The 20,388-nt window shown below is 48.0% G+C and overlaps 1 protein-coding gene across 5 annotated transcripts in view; it reads right to left on the bottom strand.

The window, feature by feature from the left end:
* The window catches only part of mapk10 (mitogen-activated protein kinase 10), a 573,858-nt gene that overhangs the window by 363,349 nt on the left and 190,121 nt on the right, over positions 1-20,388 (bottom strand). For 2 of the 5 annotated variants that reach the window (XM_070871055.1, XM_070871058.1), the window contains exon 2: positions 12,009-12,080. In XM_070871055.1, coding sequence (XP_070727156.1) covers positions 12,009-12,080 — 72 coding nt within the window. Of the gene's footprint in view, positions 1-11,982; positions 12,081-20,388 lie in introns of those variants that run through there. The other 3 variants (XM_070871056.1, XM_070871059.1, XM_070871057.1) reach the window with 2 other exon arrangements.

Below are 20,388 nucleotides of genomic sequence, written 5' to 3'. Positions count from 1 at the left end.
GGGTATTGTTTTAAGGTGGTTGGTGGAAGGTTTAGAGGGAATTTGAGGGGGGCTTCTTTACGCGGAGGGTTGTGGGGATCTGGAACTCGCTGCCTGGAAGAGTGGTAGATGCAGAAACCCTCACCACTTTTAAGCGATGGTTGGATGGGCACTTAAAGTGCAGTAACCTGCAGGATTATGGACCTAGAGCTGGTAATTGAGATTAGACTGGATGACCTTTTGTTGGACGGAGCAGATATAATGGTAAGTACTGCAGGGAATAGAATGCGGCCAGGGTGATCTCCGGGACTAGTTTCGATCGCCTGGATGGGTCGGAGAGGTATTTTCCCAGTTTTTTCTCTCTAAATTGACCTGGGTTTTTATCTGGTTTTTGCCTCTCCCAGGAGATCACATGGCTCCAATTGGGGTGGAGTGTAGAATGTTTCACTATAAGGGGTGTCGCAGTTGTGTGAGGTGGACTGGTTGGGCTGGGTGCTCTTTGCCTTTCCGTCATTGTTCACTGGTTTATATGTAACCTTTAGGGCTGCTGACCAAGGGCCGTGTGGCTCTTTGTCGGCCAGCACGGACACGATGGGCCAGAATGGCCTCCTTCTGCACTATAAATTTCTATGTTTCTATGTTTCTATATTCAAAGTAATCCACCTAACACCATGATGTCTTTTAACTCAAACATTCAGGTCCTGAAATTCCATAGGGTCTCATGCCATTGCAGAACCCACAGGGAAATGGCAGAAATGGCTGTTTCCCTAATGGATCTGCTGGTCTCCAGTTGGAGTTACCATTCGGAGATAAATGCAGAAGTTCAGGGCTTCTGTAGCACTGAGTTACTGTCATTAGAATCCTGTGGGACTTTTTGCAAGTACTGTAGAATATGGTATTATCACATTTCCTGGAGTCTGAAGCGGTCCCAGTGGATTGGAAAACTGCAAATGTAATGCCCATATTTAAAAAAGGAGGGAGACAGAAAGCAGGAAACTATAGATCGGTTAGCCTAACATCTGTTGTTGGGAAAATGCTGGAGTCCATTATTAAGGAAGCAGTAGCGGGACATTTGGAAAATCATAATGCAGTCAAACAGAGTCAGCATGGTATTATGAAAGGGAAATCATGTTTGACAAATTTGCTGGAGTTCTTTGAGGATGTAACGAGCAGGGTGGATAAGTGGGAATCAGTGGATGTGGTATATTTGGATTTCCAGAAGGCATTTGATAAGGTGCCACATAAAAGGTTACTGCACAAGATAAGAGCTCACGGGGTATCATAGAATCATAGAAGTTACAGCACAGAAGGAGGCCATTTCGGCCCATCGTGTCCATGCCGGCCAACAAGAGGCTATCCAGCCTAATCCCACTTTCCAGCTCTAGGTCCGTAACCCTGCAGGTTACGGCACTTCAGGTGCACATCCAAATACTTTTTAAATGTGGTGAGGGTTTCTGCCTCTACCAGCCTTTCAGGCAATGAGTTCCAGACTCCCACAACCCTCTGCATGAAGAAAATTCCCCTCAACTCCCCTCTAAACCTTCTACCAATTGCTTTAAATTTATGCTCCCTGATTGTTGACGCCTCTGCGAAGGGAAATAGGCCCTTTCTATCCACTATATCTAGGCCCCTCATAATTTTATACACCTCAATGAGGTCTCCCCTCAGCCTCCTCTGTTCAATGAAAACAAATCCAGCCTATCTAATCTGTCCTCATTGCTAAGATTCTCCACTCTTGGCAACTTCCTCGTTAATCGCCTCTGTACCCTCTCCAGTGCAATCACGTCCTTCCTGTATTGTGGTGACCAGAACTGCACACAGTGCTCCAGCTGTGACCTAACCAGTGTTTTATATAGTTCAAGCATAAACCCCCTGCTCTTGTATTCTATACCTTGGCTAATAAAGGCAAGCATTCCATATGCCTTCTTAACCACCTTATCTATCTGGCCTGCTATCTTCAGGGATCTGTGGACATGCATTCCAAAGTCCCTTTGTTTCTCTACACTTCTCAGTGTCCTACCATTTAATGTGTCTTCCCTTTCCTTGTTATCCCTCCCCAAACGCATTACATCACACTTCTCGGAATTAAATTCCATTTGCCACTGTTCTGCCCACCTGACCTGTTGATTGATATCTTCCTATAAGCCGCAGCTTTCTTCTTCATTATCAACCACATAGCCGATTTTAGTATCATCTGCACACTTCTTAATCATACCCCCTATATTCAAGTCCCATCATCATCATCATAGACAGTCCCTCGAGTTAAGGATGACTAGCTTCCACGCCAAAAAGTTCACAGGTGTTTCAATGAAGGACCTAATATTCAGGTCCCGAACTAAATCTTGAAGTGTGGAAGATGCCTGTGCTGGATTCTTTTAATGTGTGGTAGCTGTTGCATACCAGCCACCATTCAGGCTTGACAGAGCTAGGTCTTGGTCCAGTGGCAAGGGTTATCCAAGACGACTGGAGACCAGCTCTGCTGCACAGACCTAATGCACACACATATCGCAGTGTGGGCTGGCCCGTGCTGCCCCTGGGCCCTCGCCTCTTCTGGGCTCTGAACTCACGCCTCTCCTTGGCCCCAATCCCATCCCTCTACAATCTTTTGCCGCTCCTTCGCCCCAACCTCGCCGCTCCTGCAGAACATGCCCAGATTCCAATCAGCGACCTGGATCTTGGTGATGTCCAATCCAGTCATCCTCTTTGATGCCACTGCTCTCCTGATCCAGCACGTGCTGCTCCCTGGAGTGGTACGCCGCCACGCTACTCTTTCCGCTCCCTGGCCTACTCCGATGGTGCTCGCAGGCCGGGGGCCACGCAGACTGCTGGGCCAGGCTGCCAAGCTGCTCCTTCCGCTCCCCGTCCTGCTCTGATGGTGCTGGCAGGCTGGGGGCCGTGCATTTCAAGTCTAGATCATTGATGTATACCATAAAAAGCAAGGAACCTAGTACTGAGCCCTGTGGAACCCCACTAGAAACATCCTTCCAGTCGCAAAAACACCCATCAATCATTACCCTTTGCTTCTTGCCTCTGAGCCTATATTGGATTCAACTTGTCACTTTGCTCTGAATTCCATGGGCTTTTACTTTTGTAACGAGTCTACCATGTGGGACCTTATCAAAAGCTTTGCTAAAGTCCATATATACTACATCATACGCACTGCCCTCATCGACCCTCCTGGTTAACTCCTCGAAAAATTCAATCAAGTTAGTCAGACACGACCTTCCCTCAACAAATCCATGCTGACTGTCCTTGATTAACCTGTGTCTTTCTAAGTGAAGATTTATCCTGTCCTTCAGGACTTTTTCCAATAATTTTCCCAGTACTGAGGTTAGGCTGACTGGCCTGTAATTACTCGGTCTATCCCTTTCTCCCTTCTTAAACAAAGGTACCACATTATATATTCCAATGAAAAAGAAGGGCGGCAAGAGAAGAGATAACCAGCCGTGGATAACCAAGGAAATAAAGGAAAGTATCAAATCAAAGACCAATGCGTATAAGGTGGCCAAGGTTAGTGGGAAACTAGAGGATTGGGAAGATTTTAAGCAACAGCAAAGAATGACTAAAAAAGCAATAAAGAAAGGGAAGATAGATTACGAAGGTAAACTTGCGCAAAACATAAAAACAGATAGTAAAAGCTTTTACAGATATATAAAACAGAAAAGAGTGACTAAAGTAAATGTTGGTCCCTTAGAAGATGAAAAGGGGGATTTAATAATGGGAAATGTGGAAATGGCTGAGACCTTAAACAATTATTTTGCTTCCGTCTTCACAGTGGAAAACACAAAAACCATGCCAAAAATTGCTGGTCATAGGAATGTGGAAAGGGAGGACCTTGAGATGATCACTATCACTAGGGAGGTAGTGCTGGACAGACTAATGGGATTGAAGATAGACAAGTCCCCTGGTCCTAATGAAATGCATCCCAGGGTATTAAAAGAGATGGCGGAAGTTATAGCAGATGCATTTGTTATAATCTACCAAAATTCTCTGGACTCTGGGGAGGTACCAGCGGATTGGAGAGCAGCTAATGTAACGCCTCTGTTTAAAAAAGGGGGCAGGCAAAAGGCAGGTAACTATAGGCCGGTTAGTTTAACATCTGTAGTGGGGAAAATGCTTGAAACTATCATTAAGGAAGAAATAGCGGGACATCTGGATAGGAATAGTGCAATCAATTATTAAAGGTGTCATAGCAGTGCATCTGGAAAATGGTGACATGATAGGTCCAAGTCAGCATGGATTTGTGAAAGGGAAATCATGCTTGACAAATCTTCTGGAATTTTTTGAGGATGTTTCCAGTAAAGTGGACAAAGGAGAACCAGTTGATGTGGTGTATTTGGATTTTCAGAAGGCTTTCGACAAGGTCCCACACAAGAGATTAATGTGCAAAGTTAAAGCACATGGGATTGGGGGTAGTGTGCTGATGTGGATTGAGAACTGGTTGTCAGACAGGAAGCAAAGAGTAGGAGTAAACGGGTACTTTTCAGAATGGCAGGCAGTGACTAGTGGGGTGCCGCAAGGTTCTGTGCTGGGGCCCCAGCTGTTTACATTCTACATTAATGATTTAGACGAGGGGATTAAATGCAGTATCTCCAAATTTGCGGATGACACTAAGTTGGGTGGCAGTGTGAGCTGCGAGGAGGATGCTATTAGGCTGCAGAGTGACTTGGATAGGTTAGGTGAGTGGGCAAATGCATAGCAGATGAAGTATAATGTGGATAAATGTGAGGTTATCCACTTTGGTGGTAAAAACAGAGAGACAGACTATTATCTGAATGGTGACAGATTAGGAAAAGGGAAGGTGCAATGAGACCTGGGTGTCATGGTACATCAGTCATTGAAGGTTAGCATGCAGGTACAGCAGGCGGTTAAGAAAGCAAATGGCATGTTGGCCTTCATAGCGAGGGGATTTGAATACAGGGGCAGGGAGGTGTTGCTACAGTTGTACAGGGCCTTGGTGAGGCCACACCTGGAGTATTGTGTACAGTTTTGGTCTCCTAACTTGAGGAAGGACATTCTTGCTATTGAGGGAGTGCAGCGAAGATTCACCAGACTGATTCCCGGGATGGCGGAACTGACCTATCAAGAAAGACTGGATCAACTGGGCTTGTATTCACTGGAGTTCAGAAGAATGAGAGGGGACCTCATGGAAACGTTTAAAATTCTGCCGGGTTTAGACAGGTTAGATGCAGGAAGCATGTTCCCAATGTTGGGGAAGTCCAGAACCAGGGGTCACAGTCTGAGGATAAGGGGTAAGCCATTTAGGACCGAGATGAGGAGAAACTTCTTCACCCAGAGGGTGGTGAACCTGTGGAATTCTCTACCACAGAAAGTAGTTGAGGCCAATTCACTAAATATATTCAAAAGGGAGTTAGATGAAGTCCTTACTACTCGGGGGATCAAGGGTTATGGCGAGAAAGCAGGAAGTGGGTACTGAAGTTTCATGTTCAGCCATGAACTCATTGAATGGCGGTGCAGGCTAGAAGGGCTGAATGGCCTGCTCCTGCACCTATTTTCTATGTTTCTATGTTTCTATCAAGCAGACGCAGCATGGATTCATGAAAGGGAAATCATGTTTAACTAATTTACTGGAATTCTTTGAGGATATAACGACATGGTGGATAGAGGTGTACCGATGGATGTGGTGTATTTAGATTTCCAAAAGGCATTCAATAAGGTGCCACACAAAAGGTTACTGCAGAAGATAAAGGTACACGGAGTCAGAGGAAATGTATTAGCATGGATAGAGAATTGGCTGGCGAACAGAAAGCTGAGAGTCGGGATAAATGGGTCCTTTTCCGGTTGGAAATCAGTGGTTAGTGGTGTGCCACAGGGATCAGTGCTGGGACCACAACTGTTTACAATATACATAGATGACCTAGAGGAGGGGACAGAGTGTAGTGCAACAAAATTTGCAGATGACACTAAGATTAGTGGGAAAGCGGGTTGTGTAGAGGACTCAGAGAGGCTACAAGGAGATTTGGATAGGTTAAGCGAATGGGCTAAGGTTTGGGAGATGGAATACAATGTCGGAAAGTGTGAGGTCATCCACCTTGGGAAAAAAAACAGTAAAAGGGAATATTATTTGAATGGGGAGAAATTACAACATGCTGTGGTGCAGAGGGACCTGGGTGTCCTTGTGCATGAATCCCAAAAGGTTAGTTTGCAGGTGCAGCAGGTAATCAGGAAGGCAAATGGAATGTTGGCCTTCATTGCGAAAGGGATGGAGTACAAAAGCAGGGAGGTGTTGCTGCAACTGTATAAGGTATTGGTAAGGCCGCACCTGGAGTACTGCGTGCAGTTTTGGTCACCTTACTTAAGGAAGGATATACTAGCTTTGGAAGGGGTACAGAGACGATTCACTAGGCTGATTTGAGAAATGAGGGGGTTAACTTATGATGATAGATTGAGTAGACTGGGTCTTTACTCCTTAGAGTTCAGAAGGATGAGGGGTGATCTTATAGAAACATTTAAAATCATGAAAGGGATAGACAAGATAGAGGCAGAGAGGTTGTTTCCATTGGTGGGGGAGACTAGAACTAGGGGGCACAGCCTCAAAATACGGAGGAGCCAATTTAAAACCGAGTTGAGAAAGAATTTCTTCTCCCAGAGGGTTGTGAATCTGTGGAATTCTCTGCCCAAGGAAGCAACTGAGGCTAGCTCATTGAATGTTTTCAAGTCAAAGATAGATAGATTTTTAAGCAATAAGGGAATTAAGGGTTACGGGGAGAGGGCGGGTAAGTGGAGCTGAGTCCACGACCAGATCAGCCATGATCTTATTGAATGGCGGAGCAGGCTTGAGGGTCTAGATGGCCTACTCCTGTTCCTAATTCTTATGTTCTTATGTTCTTATTAGCAGTCCTCCAGTCCTCTGGCACCATACCTGAAGCCAGAGAGGATTGGAAAATGATCATCAAAGCCGCTGCTATTTCCTCTTTTGCTTCACTTAACAGCCTGGGATACATTTCATCCAAGCCTAGGGAATAATCCACTTTCAAAGCTGATAGACCCTTTAATACCTCCTCTCTCACTATGTTTATTTCATCTAATATTTCAAACTTCTCCTCCTCGATAGCAGTGTCTGCATCGCCCCTCTCTTTTGTGAAAACAGACACGAAGTACTCATTAAGAACCATACCCACATCTTCCGCCTCCACACACAGATTACCTTCGTGGTCTCTAATAGGCCCTACCCTTTCTTTACTTATCCTCTTGTTCTTAATGGCTCTGAAATCCCGATTTCTTCTTCCCGCAGGTGTTCGACTAAAAATAGGACAAATGATGCGCATTTACCTTTTAGTCGAACGCCCGCCAGAGATCCCGGACTCGAAGCCTCCTTTTACATAAGAACATAAGAAATAGGAACAGGAGTAGGCCATACGGCCCCTCGAGCAATGGAGCGTGTTCACGTTGGGACGTCCATCGGAGTCACGTGGACCTGGGCACCCAATCACGGTAAAGTATTTTCCCATTCAGAGTAAAGGGAGTTTCGTAAGTCTGAAATTCCTGTTACAATGAATGAGAAACATCCCAAACACCCAAACACGACATAAAACAAAAAAAAACACCTCACATAATACATTATAGAAATTAAAGTTGATAGAAATGTTTAAAAAAAAAATATTTGCCGATTCTTTAAAAAAAGTTTTCGTTATGGTTTAAAATAAAATTACCTGAGTGGGCAGAGTTTTTAACATAAATATATATTTTAAAATTTTATTTTAATATGTTTTTGATATGTTTTTAAACTCTTACACTGGTAAGAGTAGGCTATGCGCCCGCTTTTACCAGGTGCAATAGTTTTAAGGACATTCGCTGGGCAAGAGATGGGCAAATAGCCCAATCTCTGCCGTGGGAATGTCCTCGCTCTCGAGATGCGTGCGATCTGTCAAACCAGAAACTTGACAGATCGTAAAAGCTGGTTTTCAGCGCATGCGCATTGCGCGCCGAAAACCGGTTTTTCCGATGCCTTCCCGGGTCCGTACACACTCCGTACGGACCCCGGGAGGCCAGAATTTCAGGGCCAATATATTTATAAAACATCTATGATTTACTTGCTAAGAATTTTTCATGTTCTCTCTTTGCTTTCCTAATATCCTTTTTAATTTCACCCCTGCACTTTCTATACTCCTCTAGAGATTCTGCAGTATTTAGCCATCAGTGTCTGTCATAAGCCTCCCTTTTTTTCTTATGGGGTAATATATTAGCATGGATAGAGGATTGGCTAACTAACAGAAAACAGAGAGTCGGGATAAATGGGTCATTTTTAGGCTGGCAAACAGCAACTAGTGAGGTGCCACAGGGATCAATGCTGGGGCTTCAACTATTTATAGTGTAATGTAGCCAAGTTTGCTGATGATACAAAGATGGGTGGGAAAGCAAGTTATGAAGAGGACATAAAGAATCTACAATGGGATATAGAGAGGCTAAGTGAGTGGGCAAACATTTGACAGATGGAGTATAATGTGGGAAAGTGTGAGGTTATCTACTTTGTCAGGAAATATAAAAAAGCAAATTATTATTTCACTGGAGAGAGATTACAAAATACTACAGTACAGAGGAACCAGGGGATCCTTGTGCATGAAACACAAAAAGTTAGTATGCAGGTACAGCAAGTAATCAGAAAGGTAAATGGAATGTTGGCCTTTATTGCAAAGGGGTGGAGTATAAAAGCAGGGAAGTCCTGCTACAACTGTACAGGGTATTGATGAGACCACACCTGGAGTACTGCATACAGTTTTGGTCTCCTTATTTAAGGAGGGATATACTTGCATTGGAGGCTGTTCAGAGAAGGTTCACGAGGTTGATTCCGGAGATAAAGGGGTTGACTTATGAAGAAAGGTTGAGCAGGTTGGGCCTATACTTATTGGAGTTTAGAAGAATGAGAGGTGATCTTATTGAAACATATAAGATACTGAGGGGGGCTCAACAAAATAGAAACAGAGAGGATGTTTCCATTCGTGGGGGAATCTAGAACTAGGGGGCATAGTTTCAGAATAAGGGGACCCCGATTTAGAACTGAGATGAGGAGGAATTTCTTCTCTCAGAGGGTTATAAATCTGTGGAATTCTCTGCTCCAGAGAGCTGAGGAGGCTGGGTCATTGAATATATTTAAGATGGCGATAGGCAGATTTTTGAATGATAAGGAAGTGAAGGGTTATGGGGAGTGGGCAGGGAAGTGGAGCTGAGCCCAAGATCAGATCAGCCATGGTTTTATTAAATGGTTGAGCAGGCTCCTATTTCTTATGTCCTTATGTTTATCATACTATACCACCAGTGTCTAGTGGCAGAGATTTGTTCAGTACTCCATAGTGCTCTATCTCCTTTTGAGCTGGCACAAAGCTGCTCTCCCAGTCAAGAATTTTCCTATTTCTTTAATGTTCAGTAAATCCGCAGCCAGTGGCTCAGTTGGTACCACCCTCACATCTGAATCAGAAGATTGTGGGTTCAAGTCCCACTCCAGAGACTTGAACACAAATATCTAGGCTGACACTCCAATCATCATCATAGGCAATCCCTCGAAATCGAGGAAGGTTTGCTTCCACTCTAAAAGTGAGTTCTTAGCTGACTGAATAGTCCAATACGGGAATTACAGTCTGTGTCGCAGGTGGGACAGACAGTCGTTGAAGGAAGGGGTGGGCGGGATTGGTTTGCCGCATGCTCCTTCCGCTGTCTGCGCTTGTTTTCTGTATGCGCTCGGCGACGAGACTCGAGGTGCTCAGCGCCCTCCGGGATGCACTTCCTCCGCTTAGGGCGGTCTTTGGCCAGGGACTCCCAGGTGTCGGTGGGGATGTTGCATTTTATCAAGGAGGCTTTGAGGGTGTCCTTGAAACGTTTTCTCTGCCCACCTTGGGCTCGCTTGCCGTGTAGAAGTTCCAAATAGAGCGTTTGCTTTGGGAGCCTTGTGTCAGGCATGTGAACAATGTGGCCCGCCCAACAGAGCCGGTCGAGTGTGGTCAGTGCTTCGATGCTGGGGATGTTGGCCCGATCGAGGCCGCTAACGTTGGTGCGTCTATCCTCTCAGGGGATTTGCAGGATCTTGCGGAGACATCAGTACTGAGGGAGTACTGCCTCACGGAGGTGTCGTCTTTTGGATGAGACTTAAAACTGAGGTCCCGTCTGCTCTCAGATGGACGTTAAAGATCTCATTGCACTATTTTGAAGAAGAGCAGGGGAGTTATCCCCATTGTCCTGGCCAATATTTATCCTTCTATCAACATCACTAAAACAGATTGGTCCGAAAATTGCGGCCTCTCCGGGTGTGTACGATGTGCATGCCCGCCCGAATTGGCCTCAGATATGCTGGTTCTTGGCACGTGATGTGCATGCATCGAGAACTGGCATCTGCAATCTATCAAAATATCTTTTGACATGTCGCATGCATTGCCGGGAGAAAGACATTAACGCACAGAGATTTGGGCTATTTGCCCAACTCCTGCCCAACGAATGTCCTTCAAATGACCAGCTGATTGGGAGTTAACAAGTCGTTGCTGAGGATTTCGAGTGCTACTTAAAGGTATATCACCTTTTACTGTTACTTATTGCTGGCGGTTTGAAAATAACTTTTGAAAGACATCAGGAGACTTTCTGGGACACTTTGTCATGACTTCACCAACACTCTATCAACATTTATTCTGTAAATTCTCTGAGGAATTCACTTAAAAAGAGAGTGCTGCGCTGCGCTACCTTATAAGAGTCACCAGCAGAAAGACAGTGCTTGGTCATGGGCACCTTTCTCGGGGTCCCCCTTGGTCTGCAGGAGGAATGGGAGGAAGACATGTGTCCAGGCAGCGCAGCACCAGTTGCTGCAGGAGAGGGGGACAGGAGAGTGAGGTGGCGCCCTGCCCCCCTGCGGGTACAGGCCATCCCTCCTCCTCTGGACCTCCTCCATCAGGACCTCCAGTGCCGCATCCGAGAACCTGTGCGCCCTTTCACTCGGTCCCTGAGCCATGTTGAAACCTTCCGCTGTGTGTCAGTCAGCCCACGCCACACCTTCAGTGGAAGTGGGTGCAAGGAACCCACATGTACTGCTCCATGAAAATTGTGTCTAATCAGCACTTGAGTGCTAAACCTGCAGGTGTCTGATTTAGCACCTCCAGAAAAGTTCAAATTATGGTAATCAGCAATTAGGACCAAAATTGTGTGTTAAGTCCAGACTTTGTTTTTACCCTTTCACCAAACTAACCCCCATTGACTCTTGACTCTTGACTCTTCATTAAACCTAATCTTGCCCAAGTAGCCATTCTTCGTGTGTAAGTCCAGACAGTGAATGGCTGAAGGTTACTCGGCTGTGGAGAATATCACAGAGTCTGTCCTTACCCAATGTCCCCATTTGTGCATTTGCCAGCAGATTATTTCCCTTTCCTAGCCCAAGGGTCCTGAGACCAATTGTAAGTACTGCCCCAGCTTAGATCAACTAACTAAGCACAGATCCAGCATCAAGTATGGGGTATATGGCTTAATACTCTCCTGGGCCATCATTGGAGCGCTCCCCAATGCCACTCTCAAGAGGCCTGCGAGAATAAATCTAATCCAATCACCCCTGGCTGCATAGATCCAGTCTTCCAATGTTCCATATGCGGTCTAGGAAATGAGAGCAAACTGTAGGCAGAGAGGTAGGTACAACTGCAGTCTAGTTAACCCACCCGCATTCCAAATGGTGGCACTTGTGGGGTTGTAAGAGTACTACTTGAAATTATCTTTATTTTCTCTAATACATGGTAGCAAAATATACAGATGTTTCTATCTGTCAGCTTGTTCATAATCAGAATCTCAATATAGGTATTAGTGATCTATCACCCAGCCAATACCAAGTTAAGAATACAGCTCCTTTAAATGAGTCTGAACACTGCAAGTACTCAATATTATTCTTTCATAACTGATGATAAAACAGAAAGAACACAGTTATGTTTGATCTTAGACATGACTGCACACACCACTTTGAATCATGTATCACACAAGAGACATAAATGAAATGGAAAAATGATTCAACAAATACTGTACCTTGTTTACCTGTACGGAACACACACCTGACAAAACGCAATCTTCACATCCAGGATAGGTTCACTGCAATAGTACAAGTAATGTCGGCTCATAAATACCTGCAGGGGAAATGAAAATGCAAATATAGTTTGAGGTTCAATTTTCACATTGAAATTATCCTCTCTGAATTAAACAAGTTAACCTAATGCTGGAGTGGCATGTAAATTAGATGTTAGTTCATAACATATTTGTTATATTTGCACTGGTCCCATTAATTACTCGTCATACTAGATCGTTTCCAATGCTTTAGAATTGCAGTCAGTTCTATTTAAGTCAAAACTCAACAAGGGAATTGTTCTCTTAATTGGAAAGATATTGAAAACCCCAAAACAGTTTCAATTTACACCTACTACATTCATTCTGTTAAACTTGCATTATATATTTGCTTATGCTCATCCATCAATTTTGGGTTAGCTTACCAATTTAATAGAAACCAGCCAGCAATTTCTGTTTATTAAGACCAATTTAGAAAGAAGATAGCTTATCACATTGAAATATTTAAAAGGACAGTGCTGTATATATCAACTGGAGACTTGGGTGATGCTATAGGATATGCCATTGCTTTCAAAAATCTTTGGGCTTGAATTTGATCCACCTCATACTCCTTATTTGCAGGCTGAGAATGCAGCATACTTTCCTGGACTTCGGTAGAATCTGAATGAATTAAGTAAATATACCTTTTAAGTACATATTCAAAAGCATTTGATAGCATGAAAGCAGTTGCCTTTCTCTGGGGAAGAGGCAGAGAGGGAATGCTAAAATTGATTTTTACCTATGTTGAATTTTCCTGTCTTGGGTTTTTGTGTTCTTGTAATGCTGGATTTAGCCTGTCATTTGCTATCTCTCAGGACTGTGCACAGTATTCTTTTTAGCAGACAGCCATTTGTCAATTAGAATTTCCTCAAGATGTATGTTTGGCTTGGCTCACTTGATAGTGGTTTTAAGTGATATTTAGAGAACAGAGTGATTATTTGCACTAGTTTTTTGAGCGGATTTCGCCCCCAACGCCTACGCATGCGCAGACTCCTCGAACCCAACACCGGAAGTGGGGCTCATTGCCGCTGTGGAGCTACATGGAGCTCATTACCGCTGGAGCTGTGCCGCATTTTCGCAGCCTTCTGTGGGGGAGAAAACATCGGAGGTGGGAGAGACTTTGCGGGGGGGAGAGAGACCGAGTGGGGGGGAGAGAAACTGGCGGGGGGGCGGAGACTCAGAGAGGGAGAGAGACTGGGGGAGAGGGAATCGGGGGGGAGGGAGTGAACTCAGGGAAGACAGATCACATTCTTCCAACTCCACCCCCTTTAGACCCACACCTGATTTCTCAGAAATATTGGTGCGTGTGTTACAAGGGACATCATTGGAGTGGATGAAATGCGGAAGTCACGACACTGTTACTATTCACTTCATACCCAATAAACCTATCAACAATCCGTCACCCACACACAATGCCCCATCTATGGCCGGGGTGGGGGGGAGGGGGGTGTTGGCAGGTGGCGGGTAAGATCCAGAACTTGGGCTGGAATGGGGCAGGAATTTCAGCTGGGATGGGGCATGAACTTGGGATGGGGGGAGGCAGAAACTTTGACTGAAATGGGACAGGAACATCGGCTGGGGGGGGCATGAACTTCGGCTGGGGGAATTCAGGAACTTGGGCTGGGGGACATGAACTTGGGCTGGGGGAATTCAGGAACTTGGGCTGGGGGGCAGGAACTTGGGCTGGGGGAATTCAGGAACTTGGGCTGGGGGGCATGAACTTGGGCTGGGGGAATTCAGGAACTTGGGCTGGGGGGCAGAAACTTGGGCTGGGGGGGCATGAACTTGGGCTGGGGGGCATGAACTTGGGCTGGAGGGGGGTGGCATCAGGAACATGGGCTGGGATTCGGCAGCAACTTGGACTGGTTGGGGTGGCAGGAACTTGGGCAAGGATGGAGGAGCTCTATCCTGTCTGGAAGTCAAAATGGCTCGAATTACACTTTGCACAGTCACTCAGAACTTGGACTGGCGGTTGTAATTACACATTCCAGAGAAACATCTGGGTGTGTTTTATGCTCCAAGGGGACCTATCAACAATCAGGCTATTTACAATCTATATTAACGACTTGGAAGAAGGGACTGAGTGTAACGTAGCCAAGTTTGCTGACGATACAAAGATGGGATGAAAAGCAATGTGTGAGGAGGACACAGAAAATCTGCAAAAGGACATAGACAGGCTAAGTGAATGGGCAAAAATTTGGCAGGTGGAGTATAATGTTGGAAAGAACAAGTTATTATTTAAATGGGGAAAGATTGCAAAGTGCTGCAGTACAGCGAGACCTGGGGGTACTTGTGCATGAAACACAAAAAGATAGTATGCAGGTACAGCAAGTGATAAGGAAGGCCAATGGAATCTTGGCCTTTATTGCAAAGGGGATGGAGTATAAATGCATGGAAATCTTGCTACAGCTATACAGGATATTGGTGCGGCCACACCTGGAATACAGCGTACAGTTTTGGTTTCCTTATTTATGAAAGGATATACTTGCTTCGGAGGCAGTTCAGAGAAGGTTCAATATGTTGATTCCGGGAATGAGGGGGTTGACTTATGAGGAAAGGTTGATTAGATTGGGCCTCTACTAACTGAAATTCAGAAGAATGAGAGGTTTTTTATCGAAACATATAAATCTATGAGGGGGCTTGACCAGGTGGATGCAGAGAGGATGTTTCCACTGATGGGGGAGACTAGAACTAGAGGGCATGATCTCAGAATAAGGGCCGCCCATTTAAAACTGAGATGAGGAGAAATTTCTTCTCTCAGAGGGTTGTAAATCTGTGGAATTCGCTGCCTCAGAGAGCTGTGGAAGCTGGAACATTGAATAAAGGTAAGACAGAAATAGACAGTTTCTTAAACGATAAGGGGTTAAGGGGTTATGGAGAGCAGGCAGGGAAGTGGAGCTGAGTCCATGATCGGATCAGCCATGATCTTATTGAATGGTGAAGCAGGCTTGAGGGGCCGTATGGCCTACTCCTGCTCCTATTTCTTATGTTCTAATGTTCTTAGGCTCTCCATGATCACATAATAACATATCAGAGACAATCAGCATTTTGCACAATGTGGGGGAGGGAGGGACAGTCAGACTGATCCCTGCAAGCCTCCTAGTGACCCACCAAAGAATAGGCTCAATATAGGAATGGTGACTTTGATTGGCAGCTATTTGAGTCCTTTTGAAGGGACAAATCCTCAATTGGCTAGTACCCTCTGTGATTGGCAGCTTATTGAACAGCTTATCTACCTTGCAGATTTATGGTGGCAGTTCTGTGAGAGGCACACAGGGCAAAATAGCAGACTACGTATTTGTAAAGCACAGTCACCAGCTGTAATGACTTTGACCTCACAAAGGCCTTTGACACTGTCAACCGTGAGGAACTATGGAGCATCCTCCTCCGTTTCGGCTGCCCCTAAAAGTTTGTCACCATCCTCCACCTGCTCCACGATGACATGCAAACCGTGATCTTGACCAACGGATCCACCATAGACCCAACCAACGTCCGGATTGGGGTCAAGCAGGGCTGCATCATTGCAACCAACGCTTTTATCGATCTTCCTTGCTGCAATGCTCCATGCCACTCTCAACAAGCTCCCCGCTGGAGTGGAACTAAACTATAGAACCAATGGGAACCTGTTCAACCTTCACCACCTCCAGGCTAGATCCAAGGTCATCCCATCCTCTGTCATTGAACTACAGTACGCAGACAACCCTTGCATCTGCGCACACTCAGAGGCCGAACTCCAAGCCATCGTCAACGTCTTCACCAAGGCGTATGAAAGCATGGTCCTTACGCTAAACATCCGTAAGACAAAGGTCCTCCACCAACCTGACCCCGCCACACAGCACTGCCCCCCAATTATCCCGTGGCATGGCCTTGGACAACGTGGACCATTTTCCATACCTCGGGAGCCTACTATCAGCAAGGGCAGACATTGATGATGAGATCCAACACCGCCTCCAGTGTGCCAGCGCAACCTTCGGTCGCCTGAGGAAGAGAGTGTTTGAAGACCAGGACCTCAAATTTGGCATCAAGGTTATGGTAGTGATAACTGCCCTCCTATATGGCTCAGAAACATGGACTATATACAGCAGACATCTCAAAGCGGTGGAGAAATACCACCAACGCTGCCTCCGCAAGATCCTGCAAATCCATTGGGAGGATAGACGCACCAACGACAATGTTCTCGCTCAGGCCAACATCCCCAGCATCGAAGCACTGAGCAGGCTCAACCAGCTCCGTTGGGCGGGTCACATCGTCCACATGCCCGACACGAGACTCCCTAAGCAAGCGCTCTACTCAGAACTCCAACATGGCAAGTGAGCCCCAGGTGGACAGAGGAAATGCTTCAAGAACACCCTCAAAGCCTCCTTGATAAAGTGCAACATCCCCTCTAGCACCTGGGAATCCCTGGCCCAAGACCGCCTAAAATGGAGGAAGAGCATCCGAGAGGGCGCTGAGCACCTCGAGTCTCGTCGCCGAGAGCATGCAGAAATCAAGCACAGGCAAACCAGGCTCCCCACCTACTTCCCCTTTCCTTCAACCACTGTCTGCCCCACCTGTGACAGAGACTGTAATTCCCACATTGGACTGTACAGCCACCTGAGAACTCACTTTTAGAGTGGAAGCAAGTCTTCCTCGATTTCGAGGGACTGCTTATGATGATGACGATGATGATGAGTGGTTTTAAAGTTCTATTTCAGTCTGATAAATGGAGGACTGAGATGAAGAGAAATTTCTTCACTTAGAGGGTGGTGAATCTTTGGAATTCTCTAAACCAAAGGGCTGTGGAGGTTCAGTCGTTGAGTATTTTTAAGACAGAGATCGATAGATTTTTGTTTATTAATGGAATTAAGGGATATGGTGATAGTGCAGGATTGAGGTAGAAGATCAGCCATGATCTTATTGAATGGCAGAGTAGCTTCGAGGTGCTGAATGGTCTACACCTGCTCCTATTTCTTATGTTCTTATGTTTTATGGAGTCAGACAGGTCTGAGGTTATAGCAAGCAAATGTGAGATTCGAGAATATGGGGCTGAATTCCCAGGAAATTCACCCTTTGGTTTAGAGAGGAAGCTGATTGTGTCTTTGTTTCTTTTATACACTGAGGAGTGTGGGGAAATATATATCCTTACTGTGTTGAATGAAACACTGTTCATTCATGTTTCTTATGTAAATAAGCCACTTATTGGGTTGAAGCCTGTGTCTCAACTCAATGGAATGCTTATCCGGTCTGCCATCTTTAGAGAGATAAGGGGCCCAAGTTTCCACAAGAAAAAAAACGGGCGCCCCTCTGAGCTGGGCGCCCGTTTTTCGCGCCTAAAACGGCGCCTAAAAAATCCTCAGTATTCTCCACCTACTTACAGGTCCTCTGGCCCTCGGCGCATCCAGCACGAGCTGTAGTGGGGGCGGAGCCAGGTCCCTGCGCTGAAAACAGTGCCGGGACCTCTGCACATGCGCGCTACAGTGGGCACGCAAGTGCAGTAGCTCCAGGCGCCGAACTGTGTGGGAGGGGCCCGAAGCACGCAGCCCCTAGCCCTGGCTGAATGGCCTCACTGGGGCTGAGTGAATGAGGCTCCTCACATGGCCAGCTCCTGCTCCCCACCCCCCGACCAGACCTGACATTCGCGCCCCCCCCCCCCCCCCCGCCGACCAGACCCGACCCGACACCCGCTCCCCCCCCCGCCCCGACCCGACACCCGCTCCCCCCCCCGCCCCGACCCGACACCCGCTCCCCCCCCGCCCCGATCCGACAGCCACTCCCGCCCCCCCCCGACCCGACACCCGCTCCCCCCCGCCCCGATCCGACAGCCACTCCCGCCCCCCCCCCGACCCGACACCCGCTCCCCCCCCCGCCCCGACCCGACACCCGCTCCCCCCCCCGCCCCGACCCGACACCCGCTCCCCCCCCCGCCCCGACCCGACACCCGCTCCCCCCCCCCCCCCCGACCCGACACCCGCTCCCCCCCGCCCCGATCCGACAGCCACTCCCGCCCCCCCCGACCCGACACCCGCTCCCCCCCCGCCCCGATCCGGCAGCCACTCCCGCCCCCCCCCCGACCCGACACCCGCTCCCCCCCCCCGCCCCGACCCGACACCCGCTCCCGCCCCCGCCCCGATCCGACAGCCACTCCCGCCCCCCCCCGACCCGACACCCACTCCCCCCCCCCCGACCCGACACCCGCTCCCCCCCCACCCCAACCCGAGACCCGACACCCGCTCCCCCCCCCGCCCCGACCCGACCCGACACCCGCTCCCCCCCCCCCCCGCCACCCCGCCGACCAGACCCGACCCGACACCGGCTCCCCCCCCCCACCCCGATCCGACAGCCACTCCCCCCCCCCGACCCGACACCCGCTCCGCCCGCCCCAACCCGAGACCCGCTCCCCCCCCGCCCCGACCCGACACCCGCTCCCCCCCCTCTCTCCCCCCCTCTCTCTCTCTCTCCCCCCCCTCTCTCTCTCTCTCCCTCCCCCTCTCTCTCTCTCTCTCCCTCCCCCTCTCTCTCTCTCTCTCCCTCCCCCTCTCTCTCTCTCTCTCCCCCTTTCTCTCCCTCCCTCCCTCCCTCTTTCTCTCTCTCTCTCCCTCTCTCTATCTCTCTCCTCCCTCTCTCTCTCTCTCTCCCTCCCTCTCTCTCTCTCCCTCTCTCTCCCCCTCCCTCTCTCTCCCCCTCCCTCTCTCTCCCCCTCCCTCTCTCTCCCTCTCTCCCCCCTCTCTCTCTCCCTCTCTCCCTCTCCTCTCTCTCTCTCCCTCCCTCTCTCTCCCTCTCTCTCCCTCCCTCCCCCCCGCTCTCTCTCTCTCTCTCTCTCGCTCCCCCTCCCGCTCTCTCTCGCTCCCCCTCCCGCTCAGCGGCACGAACGGCTGCAGAATTCTCCCTCGCTGAAGCACTTTCACACAGGTAGGAAGATGGTTTATTTAATCTTTTTTGGGCTTATAAATGTTTATTCAGGTTGGATTTATTTGTATAATATTTGTACAAAAAGTAACGTCGTTTTCAGGCAGGAATGCATGTGGCAGAACATACACGCCTACAGCTGCATGACCTCAGATGACCCAGAGTCTGCCATCAAGCGTTAATGCGAGGCAGTTAACACCATGTTGGCGCAGCGGAGGTGATCATCGAGTCCATCAATGCCGCTTCAAACACTATGCGTGCAAAGGCTGTGGAACAATGGGACACCTCCAGCGAGTGTGCAGATGAGCTGCAAACCGTGCAAACCACCACGTTGCAGAGAAAGACCGATCCATGGTGGATCAAACTGAACTAGAGACTCAAACTGAGGTGGCAGAAGTGTACGGGGTACACACCTTCACCACGAAATGTCCACCGATCATGTTAAAAGTTGAACTGAACGGGATTCCAGTATCCATGGAATTGGACACTGGTGCGAGTCAGTCCATCCTGAGCAAAAAGGCCTTTGACAGGCTGTGATGCAACAAGGCACACAGACCCAAGCTGAGCCCCATTCACACCAAACTGAGAACTTACACTAAAGAGCTGATCCCTGTAATTGGCAGCGCAGCAGTAAAAGTCTTTTATGATGGAGCGGTGCATGAACTACCATTATGGATAGTACCAGGAGATGGTCCCACATTGTTCGGCAGAAGCTGGCTGGGAAAAATCCGCTGGAACTGGGACGACATCCGAGCGCTTTCGTCCGTCGACAACGCCTCATGTGCCCAGGTTCTGAGCAAGTTTCCGTCATTGTTTGAGCCAGGCATCGGAAGTTTCTAGGGGGCGAAGGTGCAGATCCACTTGATTCCCAGTACACGACCCATCCACGGTACGGGCGGCAGCATATATGATGCGAGAGAAAGTGGAGATCGAGCTAGACAGGCTGCAACGAGAGGGCATCATCACGCCGTGGAGTTCAATGAGTGGGCCAGTCCGATTGTTCCAGTTCTTAAGGGCGATGGCACAGTCAGAATTTGCGGGGACTATAAAGTAACGATTAACCGTTTTTCACTGCAGGAGCAGTACCCGCTACCCAAGGCTGACGACCTATTTACGATGCTGGCAGGAGGAAAGATGTTCACCAAGTTGGACCTGACCTCGGCCTACATGACGCAGGAGCTGGCGGAATCTTCGAAAGACCTCACCTGCATCAACACTCACAAAGGTCTGTTCATCTACAATGGATGCCCGTTTGGGATTCGATCAGCCGCGGCTATTTTTCAAAGGAACATGGAGAGTCTGCTAAAGTCGGTTCCGCGCACCGTGGTTTACCAGGACGACATACTGGTCACAGGTCGGGACACCATCGAGCACTTGCAGCACCTGGAAGAGATTCTAAGTCGGTTAGATTGTGAGAGACTCAGGTTGAAACGCTCAAAGTGTGTTTTC

This window comes from Pristiophorus japonicus, chromosome 2 (assembly GCF_044704955.1).
Source record: "Pristiophorus japonicus isolate sPriJap1 chromosome 2, sPriJap1.hap1, whole genome shotgun sequence".
Classification (NCBI taxonomy): domain Eukaryota; kingdom Metazoa; phylum Chordata; class Chondrichthyes; family Pristiophoridae; genus Pristiophorus; species Pristiophorus japonicus.
The sequence above is the reverse complement of the archived record's forward strand: the minus strand, read 5'-3'. Positions and strand labels throughout refer to the sequence as shown.